This window comes from Scleropages formosus, chromosome 21, assembly GCF_900964775.1.
Source record: "Scleropages formosus chromosome 21, fSclFor1.1, whole genome shotgun sequence".
NCBI lineage: Eukaryota > Metazoa > Chordata > Actinopteri > Osteoglossiformes > Osteoglossidae > Scleropages > Scleropages formosus.
The window spans coordinates 4,863,554-4,890,593 of NC_041826.1; the positions used below are offsets into that span (position 1 = coordinate 4,863,554).

Genomic DNA, 27,040 nt, shown 5'->3' on the forward strand with positions numbered 1-27,040 from the left:
AGAACTTCCAAGACCTCACCTCATGGTTCTTGTTTGCATTCCGCGCTTCGCCGTGACGGGGTTACTCTTCCGCGTCCCGTCCAACTGGCTCTGCGCCGTTCCTTTGGCTTGAGCGAACGTCCGCGGTCTACGTTGCCTGTGATTCGGTGTAAGAATAACTCAGCAGTGCCGCCCGAAGATCCTCATCGGATGCTTGGCTCTGGCAGCCGTTCCCACAGAGCAGCTATAGATAGGAACCGTCGAGACCGTACAGTAAGCAGACTGCGCTTTAATCACTAAAGAAATGTGAGCAATCTTTTCTCCTACTGTACATATTGGGAAGCACCATGTTTTACAGGGTGCACTGTGTAACCTCTCGAAGCACAGACAAGTTGCATCATCACAATGAGACTTTTATATTCTGCTCCAAGGGTCAAACGCACACTCGCTTTTAATTCCCCAATTGTCTGACGCGCCGTTATCTGAATAAAGACTCTCCTATACGTTATTTTTGTACTCGGCTCTATTTTTAGCTCCCTTCGACTATTTGTGCTGCGGTTAAAAGCATCTACTGGCAACATCAAGCAAGCTTTTCCTGTGCCCAAAATAATTGGCACAACCCGAGAGAATCATCCGAACGTTATAAAATGCAGCCCAATAGAAATGTTTCGTGCTCCTTTCGAAAAAAAAGAAAAAAAAAAAAAACTCTGACTCAGGCCGTACCCCTTTAAAAAGCCAGCGGTGATGGCATTTTCGACACGCGTGATGCGTTTGAAGTCGTACGGAGGAGCGTTCGCAGAGGTCTCCGACGCGACGACTTGCGAGAGACACATCACAACCTGCCGCGGTGCAGAGGTTTGTGTGTAAATGCACCGAATATCTGGAAAAAAACAAAAAAAAAGACGGTTAGAGTAACGGGGGAAGGAAACGTTGAATGTGCACATCCTTGTCCAATTGGCAGAAAACGGGATGAACCCAAGATTAGGGAGTAATCGGTGTATGAATTCATTTCCACCGAGAGCATGTCTACAAAAGGCAGTGAGAGTAACGCGTAAAGGGATTAGGCTGCACGCGCCGCAGCAGGGAGGAGGCCGACGCCATGGCTTCCGCATGGCACATCCGGGCCGAGCCTTTGGGGTCGCGTGCGAGAGGCGGAATCGGGGAAAAGACATCATCTCATCTGACGCACTTCTGGCACGGTGAACTCCTGATGGTTCACGGTTCCATCCAATGACTTACGCGTCTCCACTCTGTGGCGGACTTCTACAACACAGGTGACTTCCTCACCAGTTAACCTCCCTGATCCAACTGGCTCGGAGACCTGATTCCAGCCACTTCTTCGCATTGCGCTGTTTTCTTCCTTATCTTGATGATTTGTTCCAAAGCGACTTAGTTTTTCCCCGTTTATACAGCGGTGTATTTTCCACTGAAGCAATTCTAGGTAAGCACCTTGCTCAAGGGTACTACGGCAGCTGCGGGAGTGGGACTTGAGCCAACAGCCTTCTCATTCTGAGTCCATGATACCCATAGCAACCCTTCCCTAGGGGCTCATACTCCTCAGCGGCGGAAACGATCCGATTAAATCTGAGTGTCTGAGAGGTTCCGTCTACGGTGCACTGTAGGAACCCGGATCTCAAGGTGTTTGCCGAGCTTGGCATTTAAACCGAAAACGTTGATGTCACCTCGACTGGTGATAAACGTTTGCGGTCTGAACGCCAAGCTCGGCGAACACCTGGACATCCGGATCAACAACCCGAGCTACGAACACCGTCGATCTTCTCTACCATTTCTAGCACTGTAGGAAGGCCTGATCTCCCGTTCTCCTGGGCAGGATTCACACCAGCAGCTCCGGGGCCACTCTAAAGAGGCGGGTGTCATGCGTCACAGCACAGTGACTGGGGGTGAACTTGTAAAACAGAGCATTTAGGTGATCACCAAGTCCCTCCTGCAGTTTGACTTTGGTCTACAACACCACCGCGGCAAGTGCTCCAAACGGCAACGGGACATCAGTGAAAAGGAAAAGTGAGGGAATGTGGAATAATAATGAAACCTGGTTAACAGCGTGGACACTAAGAGATCGCTTCCGTTCCGAGATGGAAATACCTTTAAGTTGTTTCCCACAAATACAAGAAGATACGACCAGGGCCCGTTCGAACCGATTCCCGCTGAGTCGTAAATATTTGATGGTTGTCTCCATGGGGAGCCGCCGCTGTTCCTGCGGTGCCGTACTACCACGTGATGATTTGAGCACTTTAAGAACTCACTGTTGACACTTGTCCATAGGGTCAGTTTCACAGGGAGTCGGTAACTGAAAGATCTGCGGTCGGCCGCGTGCAACTCTGAGTTCAGTTCGGGACGAAAGCCCCTCCTTCCTGAGCTCTGTGGTCGGCGATGAACCGAGTGCAAAGTTCGAGCGCTGGCTTTATGGCACACTGCTTCACAGTTTAAAGGGAGAGCTATACTTTCAGTCTGGGTGTGACTCCGTTTTTTGTTTTTTTCCCAGAGAGCCGGTCTCTCTGCTGCATCTCCCAGGACGAGAAGGGCAGGCCGAGTCCTCCCCACGTTGTTTGCCAGAGCTGTCCTAATTCCTAAATATAGCCCTGATGCTGATGCGGATTCTGACTTTTTTAAGAGATCCTTCCTCTCGGTGCACCGCCTCCCGTCTCCACTACTGTACGGCACCGCTTTGTTCTCATTACAAAGTCCCCGGCTTTAGCCAGAACCCGGCAAAGTGCGCGGATAAAGCTATTATGTAGCGCGATGGCGGGGTCGACGCAGCACTCCGAGGAGACAAATTCTCCTGGGTTAAATCCATCCCTTTGATCTCTTTCCTGGCTGCCTGCAGGGGTGAGATACGCCTCTTCTCCGGCACGTTTCAGGTGTGGGCTGCCTACGCGCCGTCACGTGCATCCACTACTCGGAGCGTCATTATCTCGGAGCTGGCTCCTCGAGCCCCTCCGTCGCCGAAATGCTAACGCGATCACGGTCCCCAGGAGCCGTGCAGCCGCGCGCCCGATGCGCTCCGAGGACCTGCCCATCCAGTCTGGGGCGTAGTAAAGCCGAGCGGCTCTGCAGGGAGAGGCGTAGCGCCAGCTGAATCAACGTGCGTGGGAGGGTAAATATCCTGGAAGAGGAGTTTGCAGCGTTTGTGTGAGAGGGGCCACCCCGCCCGTCCTCGTCCCCGTGCCCGTTGCCCGCTCCTCCCTCCTACTCAAACCCCATCTGCGAGGAGCAGCTTTCCTCCACTGTCCGGACAGCCGCGACCCGCGCGGCAAAGGAGGAACAGGGAGGGGGTCGGGACCTGGCGGTGCGTGACGGTGGAAACCGTCCATCGCCTGGCCCGTACCGTGCCTGGGCGTGGTGAATAAATAGACTCATATTACCCGACCAGGGCGTAGGGGTGAAACGACCGCAGAGCGAAGAGGCCTCGGCTTTTGCACCAGCACCACGCCGTAAATAAGCAGTTCTGCAGTGCGCTTTATTCCCAGCTGCCCGCGATTCTGCCGCTGCCGTCGCTGCACTCGCACAGATGAGCTCTTTCGCGTCGCCGCTATTCATCCTGCATCGAAAGGGTCATCTCGTTGGCCTCTCTTCCGCTCGTCCTTATTAGCAATTTCTTTGTCCTGCCTCACATTTTATTTGCAGATTCAAACCGAGCCACGTTAACGCGTGAGGCAGTTAAACTATTTGTTAATGCTTCGGAAAAAATTAAACATTTACATATGGGGCACAGCAATTTTACATTCGTGTAGGGGGAAAAAAAAAATCACTCTTTTTAAAATGCACCATTTGTATTTGGAACCAGGCCTACAGGGTGGCCACAAAGTCCCTATGCATGCTAATTAAAGTTTATTAGAAATTGTCTGTATGTTCCCCTCCTTTCTCCACACAATTTTAATTTTTTTTCCCCATCTTCAGGACATACTCTGGCATGAAACATAAAATGATGTCTTATTAATGAACAATAAAGAACAAAAAGTCATGCACGGGGACATGCAAGGCCACTCTGTAGAAGAGCGTTACTTTTGCATCTCTCACAAACTAAATATCCAAATACTGTACATTCTGTTAGGGTTATCCTCCTATTTTTCACTAATTGTGCAGCGATCGGCCTTTATGCATGTTTTCCCTGAGCCTGCAGCCTCAAACTCAAGTGCATCACTAGTTTGAAGAAGAAAATGAGAATTGCATGTCTGTCTGGACACGGGTGAGAGGGTGGAGCACGTGGGAGTAACCAACAGCGAGTGCAAAAGCATGTTTTCCCAAAGAGGGAGACGGGCAGCACAGTTAAATGTGTCACGAGCACAGAAATGTCACGGTACGTTTGCACGAGAACCACGATCAGGTGAACCGAAGGCTGCGCTTCAAGGGCAGCATCATCATGTGCGGCGGAGCGGCCAGGCGCGCGAGGAAGGCGCGCGCACTTAAAAAGCCGCACCGTCGCTCGCGCTTCCTTCGGCCCGTTCACGGCTGTTTCGGTGTGTGTGTGTGTGTGTATGTGTGTGTGTCACAGAGGGTAGGGTGTGCTCAGCACCGACTCCCCGCTGGCCGCTGCTGCGATGTGATGCTTGGTATTCCATGCAGCAGCCTCCCACGCCCCGCGGCCGCCCACGCCAGGATCTGCGTCACGCGGGCGCGTGGGAGTGAGAGAGCAATGTAGCAAGAGCGGAATATCCCAATTCGAGAGGCAGGAGGGGGGAGGAGGGGGAAACCAACGGCTCCGCGGCCCTTTGTACTAAACCTGCGACCGTTAGCGCTCGAGCGCGCAGTGCGAAGGACGAAGCGGAAGGCAGTGGAGGTTCGGGGTTCGAGTGCACGCGCTTCTTTTGCGCTCAGCTTGCAGGACCCGTGCGCGCCGACGACGTGACCCACCCCCCTACCCCTGTCCCCCCCGTCCCCCCCCTCCCTTCCTCCCTCCCCGTGAGCAGGGCGTGTGGAGAAGAGTCCCAGAGCCTCGGGGGGGCATCGGCGGTAACTTCTCGCTGGACACGTGAGATCCTGAAACGGCGAGAGGAGGAGAGCGGCGCGCGGAGAACAGTGCAGGTACAGTGTGACAGCTGAGTGTCTGTGCGCGCGCGCGCGCGTGCATCACTGATCCCTTGTGGACGGAGCTTTTCGCCGAAGGGACTAAGTAAGTGCGGTCGGTACTGCCGGGCAGATCGAGCCGCTTTCTGCAGCAGTCAGTGTGCGCCCGGTGAAGTTCTAGTGCTGAAGACTCACGAGCGCCCCAGCGATGATGTCCTGGTTATGATCATGATCATGATGATCATGATCATGATGATGATGTCCGCTGCTGCTGGTGACGTCCCGGCGATGATCATGAATGATGTCCCGCGGCGCCGCTAATTAACCATGAGCGCTTTCCTTTCCTTTCCTTGGTCCTTACCCACAACTTTTGTTTTCTTTCGCTGTGTTTCTGCCACGCTAAAATCACACAAACAAAGGTTGGCGGGTCGACGGTCGGATGCCGGTTTACGTTTGGCCGCGTGCGGGTGTCCGCCGTCTTGGGGAAACGCTGACTGTACAGGTCGCGGCGGCGAGCGAGGTGTCCGGGACCTCGCGCCATCTCTTATAATAAGCCTAATGGGGCCAGTAATGTCCCGGTGCTCCGTGTCGCGGTCCATCCATCCATGTGCTGCACAAAAGCAAAACGGAGCCGCTGTTCAGGGCCACCGCGAGTGAGCTTTGGGTGCATCGATTGTACTGTTGTTGTTGTTGCCAGCACATGATCATGATGAAACCTTTCCCGTCCCGCTGTACGTGATGATTGTGGACCCGCTCCACATTGTCATTGGACATGGGTTCCATTCCCGCTCAGTCTGCGTGTGTTTGCGCGTTTTTCCCGCGTGCTGCTCCGGTTTCGGCCCACGGTGCTAAGGCGTGTGTTTCGGGTGAACACCGGTGACTCCGAATTGACCACAACGTGCGCGTGCGACTGGTCAGTTGCTGTACTGTACAGGTGTGTGAATGACTGTAGGGAGCTGAGTGCTGTGTCTCTAACACTCTGAGTGACCATGGATAAAGTGTCTGCTAAATACCACATAATAATCGTTGCAAGATGCTTTGGAGAAAGACATCTTCTAAATATAAAATGTAAATTAGTGTCAGTGCTGACCCGTCCACTGACTTGTACTGAGAACACTGAGTGATGCACTGAAGTGTCAGTACTGACCAGTACCGAGGGCACTGACAGGTGCACCGAAATGTCAGTACTGACCGGTACTGAGAACACTGACTGGTGCACTGGTTAAACTGTTCTTACACTAGTTTTAGTAATAGTGCAGACTGTACTGACTGTAGTGTGATTACTGACCGTCACACACTTTATAGTGATGGTACAGCCCATTGCACTGTTTGGATTGGAGCACTAATTGATGTTTGTCTAAGTGATAATTCTGACTGATGCTCTGGTTATAGCATCAGTAAGGTTGGAGCACAAAACCATCAGTACTGACCGGTGCATCGGTTGTAGAATCAGTACTGACCAGTGCACCAGGTGTAACATCAGTAGTGACAGATGCACTGGTTGTAGCCTCAGTACAGACCGATGCACTATTTGTAGCATCAGTACCGACCCGCTAAGTGAGAGTACTGACTGAAGCTTTTGTCACGCTATAACTGTAACTGATTGTTTTCTCCACTGCTACAGTTTGGCAATTTTCCCAAATGATTTTGCATGTTTAAATCCAGGATTTACTGTTCATATTTGCTCATGTGCAATATTTAAAAATACTTGTTACAAGGTAATAGACAAAGCATTCGAAAGTTGCACTGATGCATAATAGTCATCTTCATGCGTTTAACTGGTACGGAATAAGTCCTGTGATGACTGTCCCCCTTGTGTGACGACAGTAGGGGTGTCACAGGAGACAATATGTAACACACACACGCGCTGCACTTTGCCTGTGTGTACCTTCACACTGACTTTTGACGATACTGTAGATTTTAGCAAAGCTTTTCAGTTCAGCTGCCAACATTTCACATGGATGGATGTTTCAGAATGTGGAAACAATGTGTTACAGATAATTCCAGCCAATGTATACAATACACAATGTGTCAGTTTGCTTTACAAAGTACTGCCAAATATTCATGCTAATTAAATAAGAAGAGGAAACATTATCTGTTAAATGGGAATGATAATAAGTAGAGTTCCAGATTTCTCATTTTATACATGTATTAAAATGCGCTATGTGAGCTTATTACTTTTAGTAAAATGCTGTTATGTTATAGTTAATGTATTTTTTTACTCGGTTTTGCGCAGTATACTTCATTGTACAGGGGGGTGTGGTGGCGCAGCGGGTTTGGCCGGATCCTGCTCTCTGGTGGGTCTGGGGTTCGAGCCCTGCTTGGGGGGCCTTGCCACGGGCTGGCGTCCCGTCCTGGGTGGACATTGTGTGTTGTGTGTGTAAAAGCATCATATGAAATGCACTCAAGAGGTCATAAGTGTATTTATACTATATATATATAGATAGATATTCAAAAATATGCATATTATCCTGTTTATCTTTCCATTGCCCATAGCTGGCACGAGCGAATTTTGGATTACCTGGAGATACAAAAAATGAAATATGGAAATCCATCCCACAGTGCATCCTGATTGTGATAGAGCCTTAAGGAATATGCCATGGCTCCACACGGGTGGTGTGTTGGTGTCACGGGAAGATGTGGAACACATGGGCACTGCAGCAGCCTGGTGCCACCGGTGTCTTATTGATATAGAAATAAAAATATAGATTGTGATAATGAGGGTGCGGTGGTGCAGCGGACTTGGCCCAGTTCCGCTCTCCGGCGGGTCTGCAGTTCGAGTCCCGCTTGGGGTGCCTTGTGATGGACTGGCGTCCCATCCTGGGTGTGTCCCCTCCCCCTCCAGCCTTGTGCCCTGCGTTGCCGGGTTAGGCTCCGGTTTGCCGTGACCCCGGTTGGGACAAGCGGCTTCAGCCGGTGCGTGTGCGCGATTTTGATAGTTTGGGGTCAGCTGATAGTGTGTTGCTCATAGCTGCTGCCTTTGCACCAATAGGTTGCTGGTTCAAATCTCACGTACTGCTGTAGTACCCTTGAAAAAGGCACTTATCCTAACTGAATTACGAAAAAAAGGATCCCAGCTGTTCAAATAGGCAAATAACTGTCGATAACTTCTCATTGTAAGTGGCTCTGGAGAAAAGCATCAGCTAAATGAATGAATAAAATAGAACATGAAGCTGGTTTGCACCCCCTTTGCTTTACTATGTTTGTTTACTGCCGCAGTAGGATTCAGAGCCGCCTCCATGGCGCGAGTGGTCCAGCTTCGCGTGTGAATGTCCACGTATAGTAGTTTTTCGCAGAGAGCTTAAAAATGCGTTTTTCTCGTACCTCTTTGCGGCTCCCTCCTCCTGCTGCGTGGATCTCTCTGGTGGAAGTACCGTGCGCCTCTCCCCAGGTACGCAGCGCGCGACCCACGCTCGGCTCTCGAGGACCAGGGCTCTGTGAAGCGCGCAGAAGGTGTGCGATACGCTCGCGAGGCACAAAGCGGAGCCGTGGGACCGAAACGAACCGTGCGAGGGGGCGACGAAGACCCCCCCCCCCAACCCCCCACCCCACCCGCGTAAGGAATTATTCATGGGAATCAGGGATGTCGCTTTATTTACTTGTGTGCAAAGTGCTGCCACCAGAATAAGGTATTGTTACTTTCCCGGTCTGAGGACGAGTTACGAGACATTGTGGTTTCCGCACTTTTCTCTTTTAGTCTGTCCGCCTCGGTGCGGCAGTTGACTGGTTTGCGAGAGCGAGAGCGTCACACTCATTGCAGTTAGCGAGAGTGAGCTGTTATGTAACGACGACGAGTGGCAAGTGCTCCCCGAGAGGCGCTGCGGAGTCCTGCTCTCGCTTTCGATAGCTGTCACATCGACCCGTCGCGGAGGGACGTCCCGCTCCCACGTAAGATCCTCCGAGGCCTGCTTCGCTGGCTTTGGGCGCCCTGAGCAACGGCGGCGGCGGCGGGGGGGGGGGTCCTCCATTAGCAGCTCGAGGACAGAGACTCTCCAGCGTTTCGCTTGGGGTTTATTCGTTGAGGGATGGATGGATGCCGAGGTCAGCGGGTGCGTAGATCCTCTTCGTGGGGCTGCTGGCTTCACGTTTCCCTGCAACTGAAGTTAAAATGCCCATATGGTACCTGAAGGAAAGGGCTCTGTGGAGCGCGGTGTCGGCCATAGCCGAGCGACGGGTCGGAGACGGGCAATCCGATTTCTCGAGAAGGTCCATCGAACTGATGGATGCTTTTCTCCTAAGTAACTTGCAGTGATTTACCCTTTTAAACAAGTGGGTCATTTTGACCGCAGCAATTCAGGGTAAGTCCCCTGATCAAAGGTGCTACAGCAGGAGGTGGGGTTCGAACCTGCATCCTTCGGTTCCTTGTAGAAACAAACTGTAACCGTGCGATTGATTCGAGTGTGCGTTCTTTCAAGGAGCAAGACTGAGGATGGACTCAAGGTGTGTGCGAAACGTGTTTTGTTGGTGCTCTTTCTGGAAAAGGTGACCTCCAAGTGATAATAGTGAGGGACTCAACATGGGGACGGGCTGCGAAGCTCTGGTCTCATCGTCAGGGTGACACATCCTCCTAGGGGAACGGTTAAGGCAACGGTCATGAGCACATTGTCCCTCCGCGCTCTTGTGACCTTTGTCCTTTCAGCGCAAGGCGGCATCTCTGGCCGATACGCCTTCTGCTGCCACAAAAATATGTGAGTATCGGATCATCTGTAGCAATATCTAATATTTAATAGGAATATTTATTTATTCATAGTAAAGGAGAACGTCATTAATCAGACTAATTGGGACCGAGGTTCGGTTCATGAAACATACACAGGAATACCCAGTTCATACAAAACACACACACACACACATCTTCAGAACCGCTTGTCCCATACAGGGTCACGGGGAACCGGAGCCTAACCCGGCAACTCAGGGCGCAAGGCTGGAGGGGGAGGGGACACACCCAGGACGGGACGCCAGTCCGTCGCAAGGCACCCCAAGCGGGACTCGAACCCCAGACCCACCGGAGAGCAGGACTGTGGTCCAACCCACTGCGCCACTGCACCCCCTCTCATACAAAACAATAAAGTATAATTAGGCCTACAATACAGTTATTGTACACCAGGTTATTACTGCTCTATTTCTAAATGTATGGTATAATAAAAAAAAAAAATTGATTTAGGGAACAGTTTGTAAACAATACCCAAAAAAGAAACAATGTACACACACACTTTCAGAACCGCTTGTCCCATACAGGGTCACGGGGGAACCGGAGCCTACCCGGTAACACAGGGCATAAGGCCGGAGGGGGAGGGGACACACCCAGGACGGGACACCAGTCCATCGCAAGGCACCCCAAGCGGGACTCGAACCCCAGACCCACCGGAGAGGAGGACTGTGGTCCAACCCACTGCGCCACCGCACCCCCCTATAGAAACAATGTATATTATGTTTATTTTGAACTTGCCTAATTGTTTTACATGGTTTCAACCATAAATCACAGTTTTTGCATAAACAGAAATAGACAGTAATTGCACGGAAATGAGAGTGCAGTACTGTGATTTTTTTAAATTTTTTTTTTTGGGTGGGGGGTTTGGATAATTGATGGTTTGGATGATTGACCTTCCGGTAATCGCATGGAACTTGAGAGCAGCGTGGAGTTGGGACTCGTCGACTCCTGGGATCTTGAGGAGAGCCAGACGTTTAGCGACGTATAGCAGTAATTCGTACACCTTTCTGTTTTTAGCAACAGCAGCGACAACGGGTCACGTGAGGATGGAAACACGAAGAGTGTTGGAGAGACTGAGTACAGTCACATGCTGTGCGTAGAGCCGGGACGGAAACGCCTGGCGTGAAATTTCGAAAGTGTGATCGAGTGTCCGAAAAAGGTGTCCAAAGTTCATATTAGGTATCGTGTACCTCATGTGACTTTTTTTTTTTTTTTTCTCCCCAAGCAGAAGAAAATGAAAAACCAGGGACATCTGTGCACTGCTTTTATAAATGGAACTTGAGGAACGGGGCAGAGCGAAACAGTAACGCACCGTGTTGTTCGAGCTGAAAGAAGTAAAGCCATCAGGGGTCTTCAAACATTTCCAGTGGAGGAGTTTTGATTTTCCATTCAGTTTTAGAGTATTGGAGCATATTTAAATTCTCCTACTTTTAATCATATTGCCATCCCAGGCAGTAATTTAAAGTGGAAACTCCGATGTGCCGTGAAACAAGGAAAGAGTCCCGTAACCACGGTGATACGGCCCGTCGAGTTGTGGGATGCAGTAGTTAAAGGAACTTGTGACCCGGTGAGGTGGAGAGGAGAGAGAGGTTCGTACAACTTCTGCTGAATCAGTTTGGGTCACGCAGGTGGCTCAAGGTGCTCCTGTGGCTAGAACCTGCGACGCGTCGGATGTGCCTCTAGTTCCTTAACCGCGACGCCACCTCTGGTGCTGCTCTGTAGCGACCTGACAGCAATTCCGCCCCATGGATTGTTGTCTCCAAGGCTGCAGTCCGTCTCGTTACTCCAGTGCGATTCGGTTCTGGGGTCAGCCTTTTCCGCTCATCCCATGTTCTCACCACATTTTTACTGGCATTGGTGGTAAACTGTTAATTTTTAAGTTTTTTTTTTTTTAATGGAGACTACGGCAATGGGACGGTCACTTTTTTCTGGTTTGCGTGTTTGCGAAGGGGCGCAGCGCTGCCGGCGGAGGTGTTTGCCACGGAGGGTGTGTAGGTGCGTCATGTCGGCCCTGTCTGGCAAGGCCCTGGGTTCAGGAAAGGGCGTGTTGAGGTGAGACGCTGGCGTGACACCAGCACAGTGGGGCAGCTCCGCCCCCATCGGGCAGCGCGCAGACTCCACCTGCCATTGTGACCACAGCGGAGTTGCAGCGCTGTTAAGGGAGTCATGAGGAACACTCTACTGGTGTTGCTAAGAGCCGGCCAGGGGTGCGAGTGCTCACCGCGGTCGGTGCATCGTCGATCCCCTGCTGCTTCAGCTCTGTTGCGCTGAGGGAAGAGAAGTGGTGCTGGAGAGTGGCACACCTTCAGTGCTGGGAGGACACTGGCATCTGAAGGCCACCAGGTGGCGTAGCGGTTGAGGCTGTCAGCACCTTTATGCTAGATTATCCTTGCTCAAGGTACTTACCCTGAACTGATGTGGTAGAAATTAGCCAGCTGTATAAATGGGTAAATCAGTGTAATTCACTTTGGAGAAAAGGGTCAGGGGGCGCAGTGGTGCAGCGGGTTTGGCCGGGTCCTGCTGCCTGGCGGGTCTGGGGTTCAAGTCCCGCTTGGGGTGACTTGCGACGGACTGGCATCCCGTCCTGGGTGTGTCCCCTTCCCCTCCAGCCTTATGTCTGGTGTTGCCGGGTTAGGCTCCAGTTTGCTGTGACCCCCCTTGGGACAAGTGGCTTCAGCCAGTGTGTATGTGTGTGTAAAAGGGGTCAGATGAATGAGTGAATGACTGAATAAGTAACTAATGCGCTGGTTCTTCTACGAGTGGACCGCTACCTCCTCCGCACAGCCTCGTGTCATATCGAAATGGACCGTTGCTGGACGAAGACACCTTGTCCCCTGGCGAGGAGATCCATATATAGCGCTATTAGTGCTGTTATTTCGTTGCGCTCTCTTCTCTTGATTCTAAATCTGTTCCCTTCTTATTGTTATGATTAAAGTAGGTGTTCTCTGACGTGTCTAAGCGGCCGCGCCGATCGGCGGAGGCTAAGCCAAGCGGTGCGGAGCCGCGGCCCTCGGTAAAGAGCCCGCCGCAGTCAGTTGTGCGCAAACAAAAATGCCGAGGAAAGGGAAGAATGAAAATAACAGGCCTCGTCTTCCCAGCGAGACACCCCACCTTCTCCATCGCAGGGCCCCATCCCCCCCCCCCATGTCCGCCTCTTTCTTACAGGCTTAGTCCGGTAGTGAGATGTCAGCTCGCCGGGATCAGGGAACAATTACTGTGCACACAAGTGTAGCCTGTGCGGAGAGGGCCCACCTACGCGCGCTGCAGAGGTGGAGTGTGGTATGTGGCTCTCCCAGCAGCCCAGGAGTCTGACAGGCGCTCTTATATTCTGAGCTCCCCGGCGGGACGCAGACGCTCTTAACTAGCAGGCCACCCATCCCTGGCTCCCTCGGTGCCCCGCAGCCTCCCTCCCTCCCTCTGTCCGCTCCGTCACCTCTCCCTCCATCTGTCTCAGTCCTTTTCCCCCTCCCTCTGCTCTTTGTCCCCTTCTCCCTCGCACCCTCTCCATCTCCTCACATTTACTCATTTACCTGATGCTTCTTCCTCAGAGCGTCTCGCACTGATTTACCCGTTTATGCAGCTGGGTAATTTTTACCGTATCAATTTGCGGTAAGTATTCGATCAAGGGTACTGCAGCAGCAGGTGGGATTCAACCCTGCGCCCTTCAGATCCGCGATGCTACCTGCCACCCGTCTTGCCGATCCGCTGCTTTTTACGCTCCCGCCGCACCAGGGGACTCACACGCTCTCCCTCCTCCAGGTATGGCGGCGTTACCCAGAACCCTCGGGGAACTGCAGCTCTACCGCATTCTGCAGAGGGCCAACCTGCTGTGCTACTACGACGCCTTCATCCAGCAGGGCGGCGACGACGTGCAGCAGCTGTGCGAGGCCGGAGAGGACGAGTTCCTGGAGATCATGGCGCTGGTGGGCATGGCCAGCAAGCCGCTGCACGTGCGGCGCCTGCAGAAGGCGCTCCGCGACTGGGTCACGAACCCGGCGCTCTTCAACCAGCCCCTAGCGTCGCTGCCCGTCTGCAGCATCCCTGTGTACAAGCTGCCCGAGGGATCCCCGCACGCCAAGGTGCCCAAATGCGTGCCGGCCGCGTGCGCCGACCCCGGCAAGCCCGATGCGGCCAACGCCAACGCGGCCACCGGCTCGCCCCTGCAGAGCGGCAGCGAGCCGCGCTTCTGGGCCGGCCACGGCGCCGAGAGCGAGCACAGCTTGTCCCCGGCCGATCTGGGCTCGCCCTCGTCCCCGCGCGAGGGCCTCGAGGCTCTGGACGTGGCCGCCGTGCAGTCGGTGGCGGAGTGCGTGGAGCGCATGGCCCAGGCCCTTCCGCGAAGCGACCCCGCCGAGGTCAAGGAGCAGCTCCGCAGCAACAAGAAGCTGGCCAAGATGATCAGCCACATATTCGACATGAGCGACGAGGACCCCCGCAAGGAGGAGGAGGTCCGCAAATACAGCGCCATCTACGGGCGCTTTGACTCCAAGCGCAAGGATGGAAAGCATCTGACGCTGCACGAGGTACAGTGATGTGAGTGAGTGAGCGAGCGAGCGAGCGAGTGGGAGCCCACAGTGCTCCTCTAGAAATGAGACTGTGTGTCTGAACGAAACCGATCCCCCGGTTCTCGCCCTCTCCCGGGTACCAGGGTGCAGCTGGAGGGCGAACCGCCCCGGAACTCGACCCCTGTCATGTCGGAACTCCACGCTGCGGATGTCGTGCCTTTAGTCGTTCATTCGGGCTTTGATAGTGAACCTAACCCTAACCCTGTCCTGTCCTCAGCTGACGGTGAACGAGGCGGCGGCCCAGCTGTGCATGCGGGACACGGCGTTGTTGACGCGCAGAGACGAGCTCTTTGGCCTGGCTCGCCAGATCTCCCGTGAGGTCACCTATAAGTACACGTACCGCACCAGCAAGTAAGTGCTGCTCCATTCAGCCGAGGCTGCGCCCCCATGTGCCGCACAGCGCCGCACCTCTAACGCTCCTCACTGCCCCTCGCCATAACTCTTGGGCCTCATCCGAGATACGGTAACGGGGCTGCGGGTGGCATGGCGGTCAGATCCACCGCCTTGCTCTCGTAAGACCCGGGTCTGAATTCCACATCCTGCTGTAGTACCCCTGTAATACCCGTGCTGTAGATCACAGTTTTAACATTGAACTGATAGGGTAAAAATTACCCTGCTGTTTACTTTCGAGATAAGTGTCCAATTAATAAATTATGTCCCTTAAATCAGTTCCTCATATATACAGTGGGGTCATTTTTACCGTATCAATTCAGGGTAAGTACCTTGATGTCCGGTACAACAGCAGGGGGTTGGATTGAAACCCTTGATAGTCCTAACTGTTTTGGAACCAGCTGCCGTTGCACTACCTGGAGGTGAGAGCCATCAAACGCGGTCAACGCAGAGGGACCACGAGGTTTCAGCGTCTCGCGGTAGCGGTCACCAGCTCTGGAGAAGAACATCTGGCCACCGTGGAGCCCTGTTACAGTAAACCTACCCTCAAGGCCTCCTCACGTCAAAAAAACGTCTTTGACGTACCGCGGCTGGAAATAGCAGATGAAACAAGATGTGAAATTTTGCCGCACGGGGCTCGGTTCTACTTTCGCTCTATTTTAAGGGTATGAACGTGAACGTGGCAGAGGCTGGCGTTAGGGGTGGCTGGTGGAGAACCAAGAGCCCCCTCCTCCCCTTCCTCCCAGAAACCCCTTTCTTTCCGTAAAAAGACATCGAGAATGGCGCCTGCTGGCTCCTGCAGGTGTTTCCTGGGTTACGGGCAACCAGGATCTGGAAATTTCCATCAAGGCGCTGAACACCTGGATGTTTCACGCTCGTTCCTTTTCTCAGATTTATTAGCAGTTGGTGTTTTCATTTATTTAGTGCGTGTTTAGGAAGCGTCCCGCCTCAATGCGCCGCACTTCGGTAAGAGTGGAAGAGCGCTTTCGTACTGGAAACGCGACATTACCGCGCCGCTCTACCTGCCAGCATGTCCTGTTTTTATCGCATTAACAGCGAGCCTCTCTCTCCGCTGCAGATCTCGGTGCGGAGAAAGAGACGAGCCGTCCCCTAAGAGGATAAAAACAGAGGTAAGTGGGCCGGGTCTTTTGTTTCGCCACGTGCCGAGATTATTGCTCAACTAGCTGGAGGACGCCGCGCTCCGGAAAGGCAGGAGATTTGTTTGGGGGGTGGGGGGAGCTCGAGCTTGGCATCTTCGGCCCAGGTTTGCTCTGGTACGTCGGAACGTCTGCCCATCACACGTGTCGTGTAGCTGTGCTCTCTTTATGCTCAACACCCGACGCGAGAGACCCAAAAATGCAGAACTTGAGCGGGGGACGGACGAGCCGGAACCCAGAACCCGTGACCCACTCCTTGTTTGAATAGCTGCTTCTCATCGGTGCGGGGAACGCGGGTGGGATGGTGTCCCTCAAGGGGAGAGGACCGGTTGTGTGCCTGTGGATGAGGACAAGCTGCACCTCCTTGCCGACATCCCTTTTTTTTAAAAAAAAAAATTTAAAGCAGTTATTTTTACACCAGTATTTATATTTATTCACTGAACAGACGAGGTGAAGCGCAGTGATTTCTGTGTTACTGACATCTTTCTCTAACGTCATTTACAGTGTTACGTATAGTACACTAAACTCCCTATAATCTGTCACACACTTATACCTCCGAGCAAACCACACACACTTATTTATTAAGCTGACACTTTTCTCCAAGGCAACTTACAATTATTTATACTGCTGGGTAATTTTTACTGGAGGGATTTTAGAGCAAGGGCACTATAGCTGGGATTCGAACCTGCAACCATGGGGTCCAAAGGCAGTAGCTCTGACCACTACGCTACCGCTGTGCTGCGATACGGTAATTTGGAGTCACCAGCTCACCTGAAACACGCATCTTTCACGCAAACACTGGGACAACACGCAAACTCGTCACACACTGTGTAGGAGGTTGAGCCCATTTCCAATCACACCACCCAGGTGTAAATTATTCTTTTTTTTTTTTTAATCGGACATTTTTAATGCGTTATCTTCGTGTCCCATTTAAAGATGCCCGTACATTGCCGTTAAGACTCCTTTTGTTTGCGTCTTGCTAGTGGCCGCAGTCCATCTCTCTCTCTCACTGGCAACATACTTGAGCAGATGCCAAACATCTGATCGCTTGGAAACTCCCACCGTCCCATAGTTACCGCCCCGCTCCGGCCAGGGGTTCGCCTGTTCTAGCTTTTGCCCTTGTTTCTGTCCACGCCGACGCAAGAGTGTGACAGATGGAAACTTGGTGGTTTTTTTTTTTTTTTCTTTTTAAAACCGCTCAGGCCTACGGGTCTCCTGCCATTAAGTGTCACACGCAGATCGGCCCAACGCCCAGCCTCCGTCATCGCATTTAAAAAATACGCATGTGTGCAAGTTATTCGGTGGCGGTCGCTCCGGTTGGCCCGGAATCTGCGGCGCGCGCTTCCGAGACGGCCGAGTCGGGCGCGTCACGGCATCGCTGGGGTTTGCAGGGTCCTCCGAGTTCACGAGAAGGCGGCGTTAAAATGTACACCTCCCCCTGCCCCCGAGTGCCTCTGCACCCCCCCCCCCCCCAAGCCCCCGCACATGCACATCATTAAGAATTAGCCGCCTGCCTACACTCGGAACGATAAGCCCAAATGAGATCAATCGCGCGCCTACCCATAGTCCTGGGGTGCTTCTGACATCATTAGGTAGGCGTGCATGGAATCACCCACGCCCATGCACCGCTGCCTCGAAAGATGTCATTAGTGACAGATCACGCACACACTTGCGCACACGCGCGCTTCTGGCCAATTTTGCCGGGCTGGAGGCGGGGAGAAAATAAAAGGACGATGGAGCAGATGATAGGGTGTGGCGGGCCGCCCTCGCCCGCGCGCCACCGCTGTCAGCGCCCGAGTGTGCAGCCAGCGAGACGGGCGCCTCTTCCTGTCGCTGCGGTGTCTTTGCTGAGCCTCCACGCGAGCGCCGCGAACCCTCGCGGCTCGGATGCGGCCATTGCGGGCGGCACGCGTGCAGCCAGTCGCTACGGGAAAAGCGCGGCGCCGGCCGTAACGCGAGCTCGGCCCTTCGGAGCGGCGCACGGTGCAGCCTCGCCGCATCTTCCGTCCCGCTTTCCAAAACGGAAGGGTCGTAGAAAGAGCGGGCGATGAGTCAGTGCTCCGGAGAGGCCGTGCTGCCTTCCAGGAGATGAGTGCGCGTCATCGAGCGCTCGGCTCGGCGCCGGAGGCCCGGCCGTCGGGTCTCCCTGTGCGGGAGGCGGCGTCGCTTCGGGCCGCAGCTCTCGTTTGGATCCTGAGCGCTCGGAACCGTTTCTACTGTCGCGCTCACCACAGGTAGCGGCGGGAGGGGAACTGCCTGTCCCTTTTTCTGCCCTCAAGCAAAAGGGAAACGTTTCAGGCAGCGTAAACGGGTCGAGATACATAATATGAGTTACGTGCGGCCGAGTCGGGGTAGCCTCGGCGTGCGTTGGGTTGCCCTTCTCCAAACTCCTGCAGTAATCCCCGGACTCGCTGAACCAACACGCACCCGAAAAACCCTCCGTTAGCTGCGTCCTCGTCCATCGGAGATGCCGATACCGTTACTTTCAACGAGACCGTTTTTTGTGCAGTCCTAGGCCCGAAAACTGCCATCCACTTAGATAAGGTGAGGTAGGTACTGTATTAATTCACACACACAGCAGCTTAACACGCAACGGAAAAGTAAAACCCTGGGTAACACAACTACACCCAAGCACATAGGCGGAAATTAAAGTTAACAATTGGGACAACATGCAAACGTTCAAACGGCTCATGATCTGTGCTAAAACGTCATCGAATCCCTTTTAGGACACAGTTACTTAAAAAAGTTAACGTTAGTTATCATAAGAAGGCCGTTTCCCCTCATGAATTACTCCACAATACCGTATGAGCTTCTGCCTGCTCTCGATCAGCTCTTTCATAGCATTACGTTACCGTTCGCTTAACAAACCCCGGCAAACAAAACACGGGCATACGATACCCAGCGTAGATGAATTGAGTCTTGAAAGCGAAACGAACGGCTTTTGAACAGAACGGCAAAAGAGAAAATAATTTAACAAAAATGATGTTAATGAATTGATACGCGGACGTGCTTCGGACAGTCCTAGTGGGCCGTCATCGCCGAGATTATAACGGGCGAAACTAGCAAACGGGGCTGATGGTGGGGGTCAAGAACTTGACGCAGCGCGAGGCAAACTGTAAGCGTGCGGAAGAGCACGTGGCCGCTCTGGTTTCGCACCCCTCAATCGTTAGGGGATCCAAACCCGCTCCTCGTGAATGCGACTCGACGTCTCGTGAGTAGAAGCGGGGTGAAGGAAAGCGTGGGTGCTCGCGTCTTGGGGGAGGACGAGTCGCGCGACGTCACTGGGCTCATTCCTGCTCGTCCCTTTCGTCCCCAGGAAGGGTGCTTTGACCTCCAGGAGGCGCTGCGGGCGATCCACATGCGGCAGGAGACGCTGAAGGAGCAGCTGGCGCTCGCCAAGTCCAAAGGAGAGGAGACGGCGGTGCGGAACATCCAGGTGACACAGCACACGCAGAGACCATACACACCGCCCTGAGTCACACACACACAGCCTGACAGGGAAGCGAGGGCTGAGAATAACCGAGCGAGGTGACTCACACCCTGCCACTGGGTAATTACAACAACGCGCTCCACGGGGGGCCTTCAAACCACTCGCCGCAGTGGCCTCGCTCACCTGAACAGACAGGTGGCCGTCGGGCGTCGACCTGCGCGATCACGCCCACACGAACGCACGAGCGTTGTTCTCGCGCGTACGACGAGTGCGGTTAAAAGTGGATGGAGGGCGGTTTTGTTTTTCTGTATGAGCTCAAATAGTGCAACGCGTGCAGCGCAAATGGCCAGCGGGTAGGAATTACCGTGCCCGATAAATTCAGGAGCAAGAAGTTAAGAATTCGACTTAAAAGCAACAATAGAAATGCGGAATATTATTACAATATATATATATACAAACATCTGACATTATTATCTGGAATATTTTACGACATTTACATTTATTCATTTAGGACACACTTTTCTCCAAAGTGACTCCCAACGAACTCTATGTAGTGTTATGAGCCCACACACCTTATTCACCGCAGTGACTTACACTGCTAGATACACTACACTGGGTCACTTATCCATACATCAGTGGAACACACACACACTATGGGGGAACCTGAGCAACATGTCTTTGGACTGTGGGAGGAAACCAGAGCACCCGGAGGAAACCCGCACAGACATGGGGAGAACAGGCAAACTCCACACAGACTGAGCGGGGATCAAACCCATATCTCCTCGCACCACCCAAGCACTGTGTGACAGCCTCTGAAATTGATCAGAAAAAATTCCAGAGCAACAGAGCCACAGCCTGCACCGAGAGCTTGAAATATTCACTCAATTGCTCCATCTTTAAACAATAGAAGTCATGGCCTGGATGGTTGTTAATAAATGTACAGAGGTGTTTCCAGGTGGTTCGAGTACAAGAGCAAATGTAAAAACGCAAGGAAGTTTCAGAGCAGTTATCTGAAAAAGAGCATTTTGCATCCGTTTGCTTCAGTTTCTTTAAGACGGGCGGCACGGTGGCTCAGTGCACAGCAAGTAGCGCTGCTGTCTCACAGCGCCTGGGTGGTGCGAGAGGACGTGGGTTCGATCCCTGTTCAGCCTGTGTGGAGTTTGCATGCTCTCCCCGTGACTCTGTGGGTTTCCTCCAGGTGCTCTGGTTTCCTCCCACATTCCAAAGACATACTGTTCAGGTTCACCCATAGTGTGTGAGTGATAGAGAGAGTGTGTTCCACTGATGTATGGATGAGTGACCCATTGTAAGTAGTGTGTCTAGCAGTGTAAGTCACTGCAGTGAATAAGATGTGTGGGCTGGTAACACTACATAGTATCCATTGTAAGTCGCTTTGGAGAAAGTGTCTGCTAAATAAGTAAATGTAAGATAGTTTTTATTAAAGTGAAATGACTCTCATTTTAGTGTTTTACCCTCTGTCTGAGCTGCCAGAAAGTGAAGTCTGCAGCCTGGACTGTGCACCAGGGTACGAATAGCTATTCCTGCAGTTATGGATCAGAGGGTCCCTGAAGAAAAAGGTGGTGCAAGCGAGACTCTTTTCGACTGACCTGTGTGTGTGTGTGTGTGTTTGTGTGTGTGCGTGCGTGTGCATGTCCCAGGTGCAACTGGACCGCCTGCTGGCCAAGCAGAAGGAGATCCTCCAGGATGAGGTGGCCCAGGAGAGACTGCAGGCTCTGGACTGGAGAGTCCCATCCGGGGCTTTCAGACACAGCGCTGAGCGACAGGGCAGCAACGGCCTTTCCGCCGACAAGACCGTCGATCACCAAGGTTGTGACCGCAACCCTGCAACCACGCGTGGTAGGGGTGGGGAATCGCACCGTCAGAAAGCACGCGCCTTCTCGCTGCCGTCACTGTTTTGGAAACTGCAGGGTGGTGTCTCGTACCACCTCGGTTGCCCCACACGGCTGTGTCTGCAGCGGTCGTGGAGGGATGAGGGGCGCGAAGCGGTCGCGCGGTTGTAGGAGGTAACAGACGCAGGGTTGACTGTGTCACGCGTCACTCGCTGCAGGTTCTCGCTTTCGTTTCTCGCCATCACTTTCATTTCTACACCTTCCTTGCAGCGATGCTCGGTAGACCCGCTGCTCCATGGGGGGTCACGGTCCTTGTCTGGCTTGTTCTCTGCCCAGGAAGCGCAGAGGGGAAATTCTGGTTAAAAACCTTCTCTTCGAGCTCTGGTTGCAGTTCTGGTGGATTATAAAACCCTTCCGGAATCTTCCTGCTGTCCGGCCCTCCACTGTCCATCCAGGTGGCCTAATCCCTTAATAATCCACAGTCATTCACGAAAATCATTGCGTGGCATTGAGCCGTTTTGGGGGAAAAATGTAATAATCGAGTTTTGCGAGCCGCCGCGTTTAGTGATGGCAGCCAGTCTTGGTCCTAAGTGAGGGACTGAGTTATTCTTTTATTTATTCCTTCAATTAGCTGATGCTTTAAGGTGCATCCAAGGGCTTTACCCTGTTATGCAGCTGGGTAACTTTTATTGTACCACATTACATTAAGGACCTTGATCGGGGTACTAGAGCAGAGCGTCGATCCTCTGACTGCAAGGCAGTGGCTCTCACCAGGGTGGTACGGGAGGGCACATGGGGGACATGTTGTTGCTGCGCAACAGGAGTGCGAGCGGTGCACGTGGTGCGTCCATGTACGTCACTTTGGAGAAAGCGTCTGCCAAATGAATAAATGTAAATGTAACCACTGCACCACGTACTGCGTCACCGTTGATGATGTGTGCATTGATGCGCTCGAACACACTCTGCACCCAGTGTGCTGCGTCAGGGCCACACGGCACGCTGCGCCCTTGTGCTCGGGTTCAAATGTTAAGTGGTCTTGTGCCGAGGATCCAGTGCCCCCTTCCCCTCCCCCCCCCCCCCTTTTTTTTTTTTTTTTTTTTTTGTTTTAAACACAGTTCTACTTCCCTTGCGAGTGAACCTGCTCGTCGGCCTCGGCCGCTTGAAAACCCGCTCTGTGGCGCATTTCTTACCGGGTGTGAATTCATTGATTTCCTCCCTGATATTGGCTGTTCTGACTCACCGTGAGAAGCCCACGCAGTCTGCGTTGGGGTTCTATCCATTATATGTCCCTCTCGCACTCCACAACACCGCTGCTGGGAGAATTTGGGTCATTTTTCCCATGATGCCGTGCAGCACCTGCGTGCGGGTCAGGTGTGGGTTTGCGTGTCGCCGAGATGGTGGGAGTCCATTTGTCTCTCTCTCTCTCTCTCGGCTTCCCTCTCTCGCTGCCTGTTGGAAACCGCGGAGAGATGGGGAGCGCCGGTCGTGCCGCCGCCGCAGAGACACTGGAAAGTGGAGTCAGAGAAAGGGTGTCCCACATGCGGCCCACAGGAATATGTGTACAGTTAATAATGCGCTCTATATTTTACTTATGATCGCTCCTAATTACTTATAAATGCTATAAATTCTGTCGATTCATGTGATAATGCATTTATAGCCAGACACACACACTCAAGCACACACTGCGGTGAAATAAAATAATCTGAGACAATTTAGATTCGGTATGTAGTTTATGGTGATTTTTACATGTGGTCCTCACACCAGTTCACAGTAGTGACTTTGGCCCCTTGGCCAAAAAGGGCACATGGACACATGGAGGATGTGTCGTTGCTGCGCGATGGGAATGTGAACAGCGTGTGTGGTGTGTTGCGCCCCGCAGTTGCAGAGCGGCCGTTGAACCTGCGCATGCCGGGGCAGCGGGCGCCCCCCGCCGAAGGAGACACGCCCCTGGGGAAGCAGCTGGCCAGCGAGCTCAAGAGGCACCACTTGACCGGGGAGGCCAAGGTCGCGTCCGCAGGTGAGCCCCACGCTCCTGCGCCCACAGAAAGAGGAAAAATAAAATCCCGATCCAAACACATCACGCGCCACGTTAATTTGATCGTCACGCCGCGCTCCTGACACGTTCTCGCGCGCGCACACACACACACACACACACACACACACACACTTCAAACGCGGCTTCGCATGGCATTCGAACTGTCACCGTCAGTAACCAGGGGCATTTTCCTCCCCCGCCTGTTTGGCAGCCCACACACAGAGGGTGGTGAGTGAGAACTTAGAGAGAGGGTTTGTCACCCCCAGCGCGCGCACACACACACACACACACACACACACTGTTTCTGGCAGTGAGAAAGCCCCTTCCTTTCTTGCACTTCCATCCGGAGGAGATGAAATGGGTCCTCTCTCTCTCTCTCTCTCTCTCTCTCTCTCTCTCTCTCTCTCTCTCTCTCTCTCTCTCTCTCTCTCTCTCTCTCTCTCTCTCTCGCCCGCCCGCCCGCATGGTATGTAGCCTATCCCCATCTCACAGGTCCTTTTGTTTGTCCAAGCATCAGAACATCAGTAAACACACTCTCATTTTGTTTCTCTGTTTTGTCGATTTTCCGTTTTAGAAAATGGAATTGGGACCGACTTCTCCCAGCAAGTTCTGAACCTCTCGGACAAGAAGACCATCAAATCGGAGCCGGAGGACTCCAGATAGCGCCTCGGGCTGTGAAACCCCCCCACACCATCACTCCGCCACACACATACACGCACGCACGCACACACACACACACACACACAGCTCAGCCGTCTGTCAGTGGAAACTAAACAAGCCCAGCTGCAGCAGAGCCTTAACAACCAACGTTGCCTCGAGAAAGAAACGCGTTCCTTTGTGTCGTCTTTCGTGTTGCCGAAGCGCCTAAGACCTCCAGTCAGTGCTGGGGGAGACCCCTCTGTGTGCCCAGTGATGGCGCGGCACCTCCTGAGTGCGACTGGCTAGGGCCACAGCGGTCTCTTTTTTGTACATATGTCATTTCACTGAAAGCTGTTGTATATGATCTTATTTAATGATGTGCCGTGTATAAAACTTAAATATTTGGACAACGTTCCTCCCCTGAATTCCGGGGATCGTCAGCGCTGCGTGTGCGTGAGCGCATTCTCCTCACCCAGCGCTTCTCCACATGCACATGCGGGGACTGGATTTGCTCCCATTGGATGAGAAGTGTATGTGTTGCCAGTGCAGCGGAGGGCGGATGGCAGATGCTGAAGATGGTGCGCCCTAATGGCAGCAAGCGTGCTGTCGCGTACCAGGTCCTCGAACCTGCAGCGGCTCTTCGTCATGCTGCCTGTTAACTGATTCAAGAGAACACCTCGCAAAAACACCACCTTCTATGACTTCTCAAGCTTTCCACGTCAGGATGGAGCTGGACAGGCTGCAGGGGCCGATGAACAGTAATTCCCTTCTCTAATTCAGGTCCGGCAGTGTACAGAAGAGTAAGCTTCAGCTTAGACTTCAGCCATGAAGGATAAGCGCAAGTCATACTTTGTCTTGATGTCAGCATTCCTTTTCAGGAAGGAATAGGTCTTAATCTCACCTTAGAGAAAGCGATTTTAAAAAATCGCACATTGTTGTACAATTTTTTTTTTTTTTTTTTTTTAGGAGGGAATAAATCATAATCTGGTTTATTATGTACATAGTCTGAAAAATCACCTAATGACTTGATCCGTAAAGCAGGGTTTTGTTCTTGTGTCATTCTGACGTGTACCTTACTGCATCGATTCCAGTACTATGTTCCAGTTACTAGAGCAATACCAAATAGCTGTTGTTGGAAAAACCTAGTGAAAGTGTCTAGTTGTCGCAACCCCCTAGATTGTTCAAACAACTATATTTCTATGTTGACTAGTGTAGTCATAGTTCTAGTTTGACTGATTTCCAGTTTTACCTGTGACTGATATGCACCGTTTTTTGTTTTTCTTTTAAATTCAAAAGCCAATGTTCCTTTGCTGTTAGAATAAGCATAAAAGTATTGTGTCTCGTGTGTTTCCGATAAGCGAACTCATCAATGTTAGAACTGTTGTTGTAGTTTATTGTGTGATATATGCATTACGTAGTCGTAGTCGAGGCAGTTTCAGCTCAAGGGTTAAAGTGGAGTGTGTTTTTGGGTTTCCCAATTTCTGTACGTTCCCATTCGGATTCGCCTGGTTATTGTGTGTTCGTCTAAATGGCCGTCGATGATCTATACCTCCTCGGTCAGCAACGCAGACTGTCTGTCCTGGACCACGTGAACGAGTCCCTTCGGAGTTCTTGTGGGGGGGAAAAAATAAAGAGCGGTCGAGTCTGATGTTACGTTCAAGCGGCAGACACTTCTTTTTTTGAGTATGCAAAACTTTACACTTCTTAAGTGCCATTGCGATGGAGGGAAATGCAGAGCAAGAAGCAACGCAAAGAACATGACAGGAAGAGGCCATCATTAGAAAGTTTTAGAGGAATGATGTGGTGTCATTCAGTCTGACGTTTATCTTACCCTTTACGTTGTATTTTTGTTGTTCCGATTTTAGCCTAACCTCAAGTTTAAGCTTCTCATCCCCTGCGGAGTAGGGGATCCTTTGACAAAGGCAGAATAACTTGTATGATACAAATCCAACCTTGTAATGAAACTTGATTTCAGTGTTGTGCCTGACGTGTGACGGACTCAAAACGTAACGTTGTGTTTCACAAGCAACTCTCTTCTAAACGTACCGATACGAACAAAGTTCTCCGGATGTCCCGTTGAGATATGCGAAAGCAAGGGGAATACTTTCAGAGAGTTTTATTGGTAACCTTGGCTTTCTGTATGATGGTTATGCCCTCGAGATAATCATCAAGTGACATGTAGCCTGTCATAACTGAAATGTCATGAAGAGTGTGTATTGTTGTGTAGGCTGACACAGGGTTTAACCGTTTTTAGTAAAACATGCGGACTCAGCAATAGCAGGTTTATAGACTCGCCTGAATGCACCACAAGCAATACTGTACTAACAAGGATGTTTTTGGGGCCCCTAATTTCGTTGTCTTGGTTACTGTCCTTTTTATGGCCTTTATGTCAGCTTTTAATTTTTTTTTTTTTTTTTTTGTCTTGCCTCGTAGTGTTCTCTGTCGGAGGGCCATGCATATTGAACTATGGGATAATACAGTGTTTCTTGTCAGTAGACTTTCTATCTGTACCTATCACTGTTGTCGTGAGTGAAAAACAAACTTGTTAGGTTATGTACCTGTTGTTTTGTAAACACTAATATATTTAATTTGTTATACAGCACACGGACATTAAACTCTATTTTTTTGAGATCGGATGGTGACTTAATTTTTGTATGTGTTTTCCTTTTCTAGCGTTCGACACTTTTAAGAAATACTCGTTTCTTCTCATGGGTGCGGGAACAGGAAATGGGCGCCATCAAGAAAACGTTAATTTAATTAGGGCCAGCAGGACATGGAGTAGTTTCAGCAGTTTCCTTGCAATGGAGAGACCCAGGTTTGGAACCTACCTCCTGCTGTCGTACCCTTGAATAAGGTGCTTACCCTTAAATGTACCTTGGCATGTACCGGGACAGCCGGTAGCGTAGTGCTTAGAGCTGCTGCTTTTGGGTCTAAGGATGCAGGTTCAATCCGCACCTCTGACTGTAGTACCCTTGAGCAAGGTGCTTACCCTAAAAAAATTGCCCTAGTAAAATTACCCAGCTGTATAAATGGGTAAATAATTGTAACCTTAACACTAAGTCGCTTTGGAGAGAAGCGTCAGCCAGATAAATAAATATAAATATGACAGTAAAAACGACCGGACTGTATAAATGGGTAAGTATCTTAGTGTGCAAACCTAATATTGTCAGTTACTTTGGAGAAAAATGTCAGCTAAATAAATATTTTGGTCAACTCTGAGCAAAATCAGATTCTGACATGAGAAAGGTTCTGCGATAGCCCA

At 51.8% G+C, this 27,040-nt stretch overlaps 1 protein-coding gene across 1 annotated transcript; it reads left to right on the forward strand.

Annotated features, from left to right (window-relative positions):
• Positions 1-4,630: 4,630 nt before the first annotated feature.
• LOC108924227 (NGFI-A-binding protein 1-like) lies at positions 4,631-26,407 on the forward strand. The gene is made up of 9 exons (XM_029247470.1): positions 4,631-4,777; positions 4,908-5,022; positions 13,472-14,235; positions 14,495-14,628; positions 15,746-15,797; positions 19,141-19,260; positions 20,913-21,081; positions 22,984-23,121; positions 23,714-26,407. The coding sequence occupies exons 3-9, from the start codon at positions 13,474-13,476 to the stop codon at positions 23,800-23,802; spliced, it is 1,464 nt and encodes a 487-aa protein (XP_029103303.1). The 5' UTR covers positions 4,631-4,777; positions 4,908-5,022; positions 13,472-13,473; the 3' UTR covers positions 23,803-26,407.
• Positions 26,408-27,040: the final 633 nt, after the last annotated feature.

What these genes read in the sequence shown, in the direction of transcription:
- LOC108924227 (XM_029247470.1), top strand. Translation starts at nt 13,474, where the DNA reads ATGGCGGCGTTACCCAGAACCCTCGGGGAACTGCAGCTCTACCGCATT. An exon ending in CTAAGAGGATAAAAACAGAG is followed by an intron (nt 15,798 to 19,140) that starts GTAAGTGGGCCG and finishes TTTCGTCCCCAG; the next exon opens with GAAGGGTGCTTTGACCTCCA. An exon ending in CGGCGGTGCGGAACATCCAG is followed by an intron (nt 19,261 to 20,912) that starts GTGACACAGCAC and finishes TGCATGTCCCAG; the next exon opens with GTGCAACTGGACCGCCTGCT.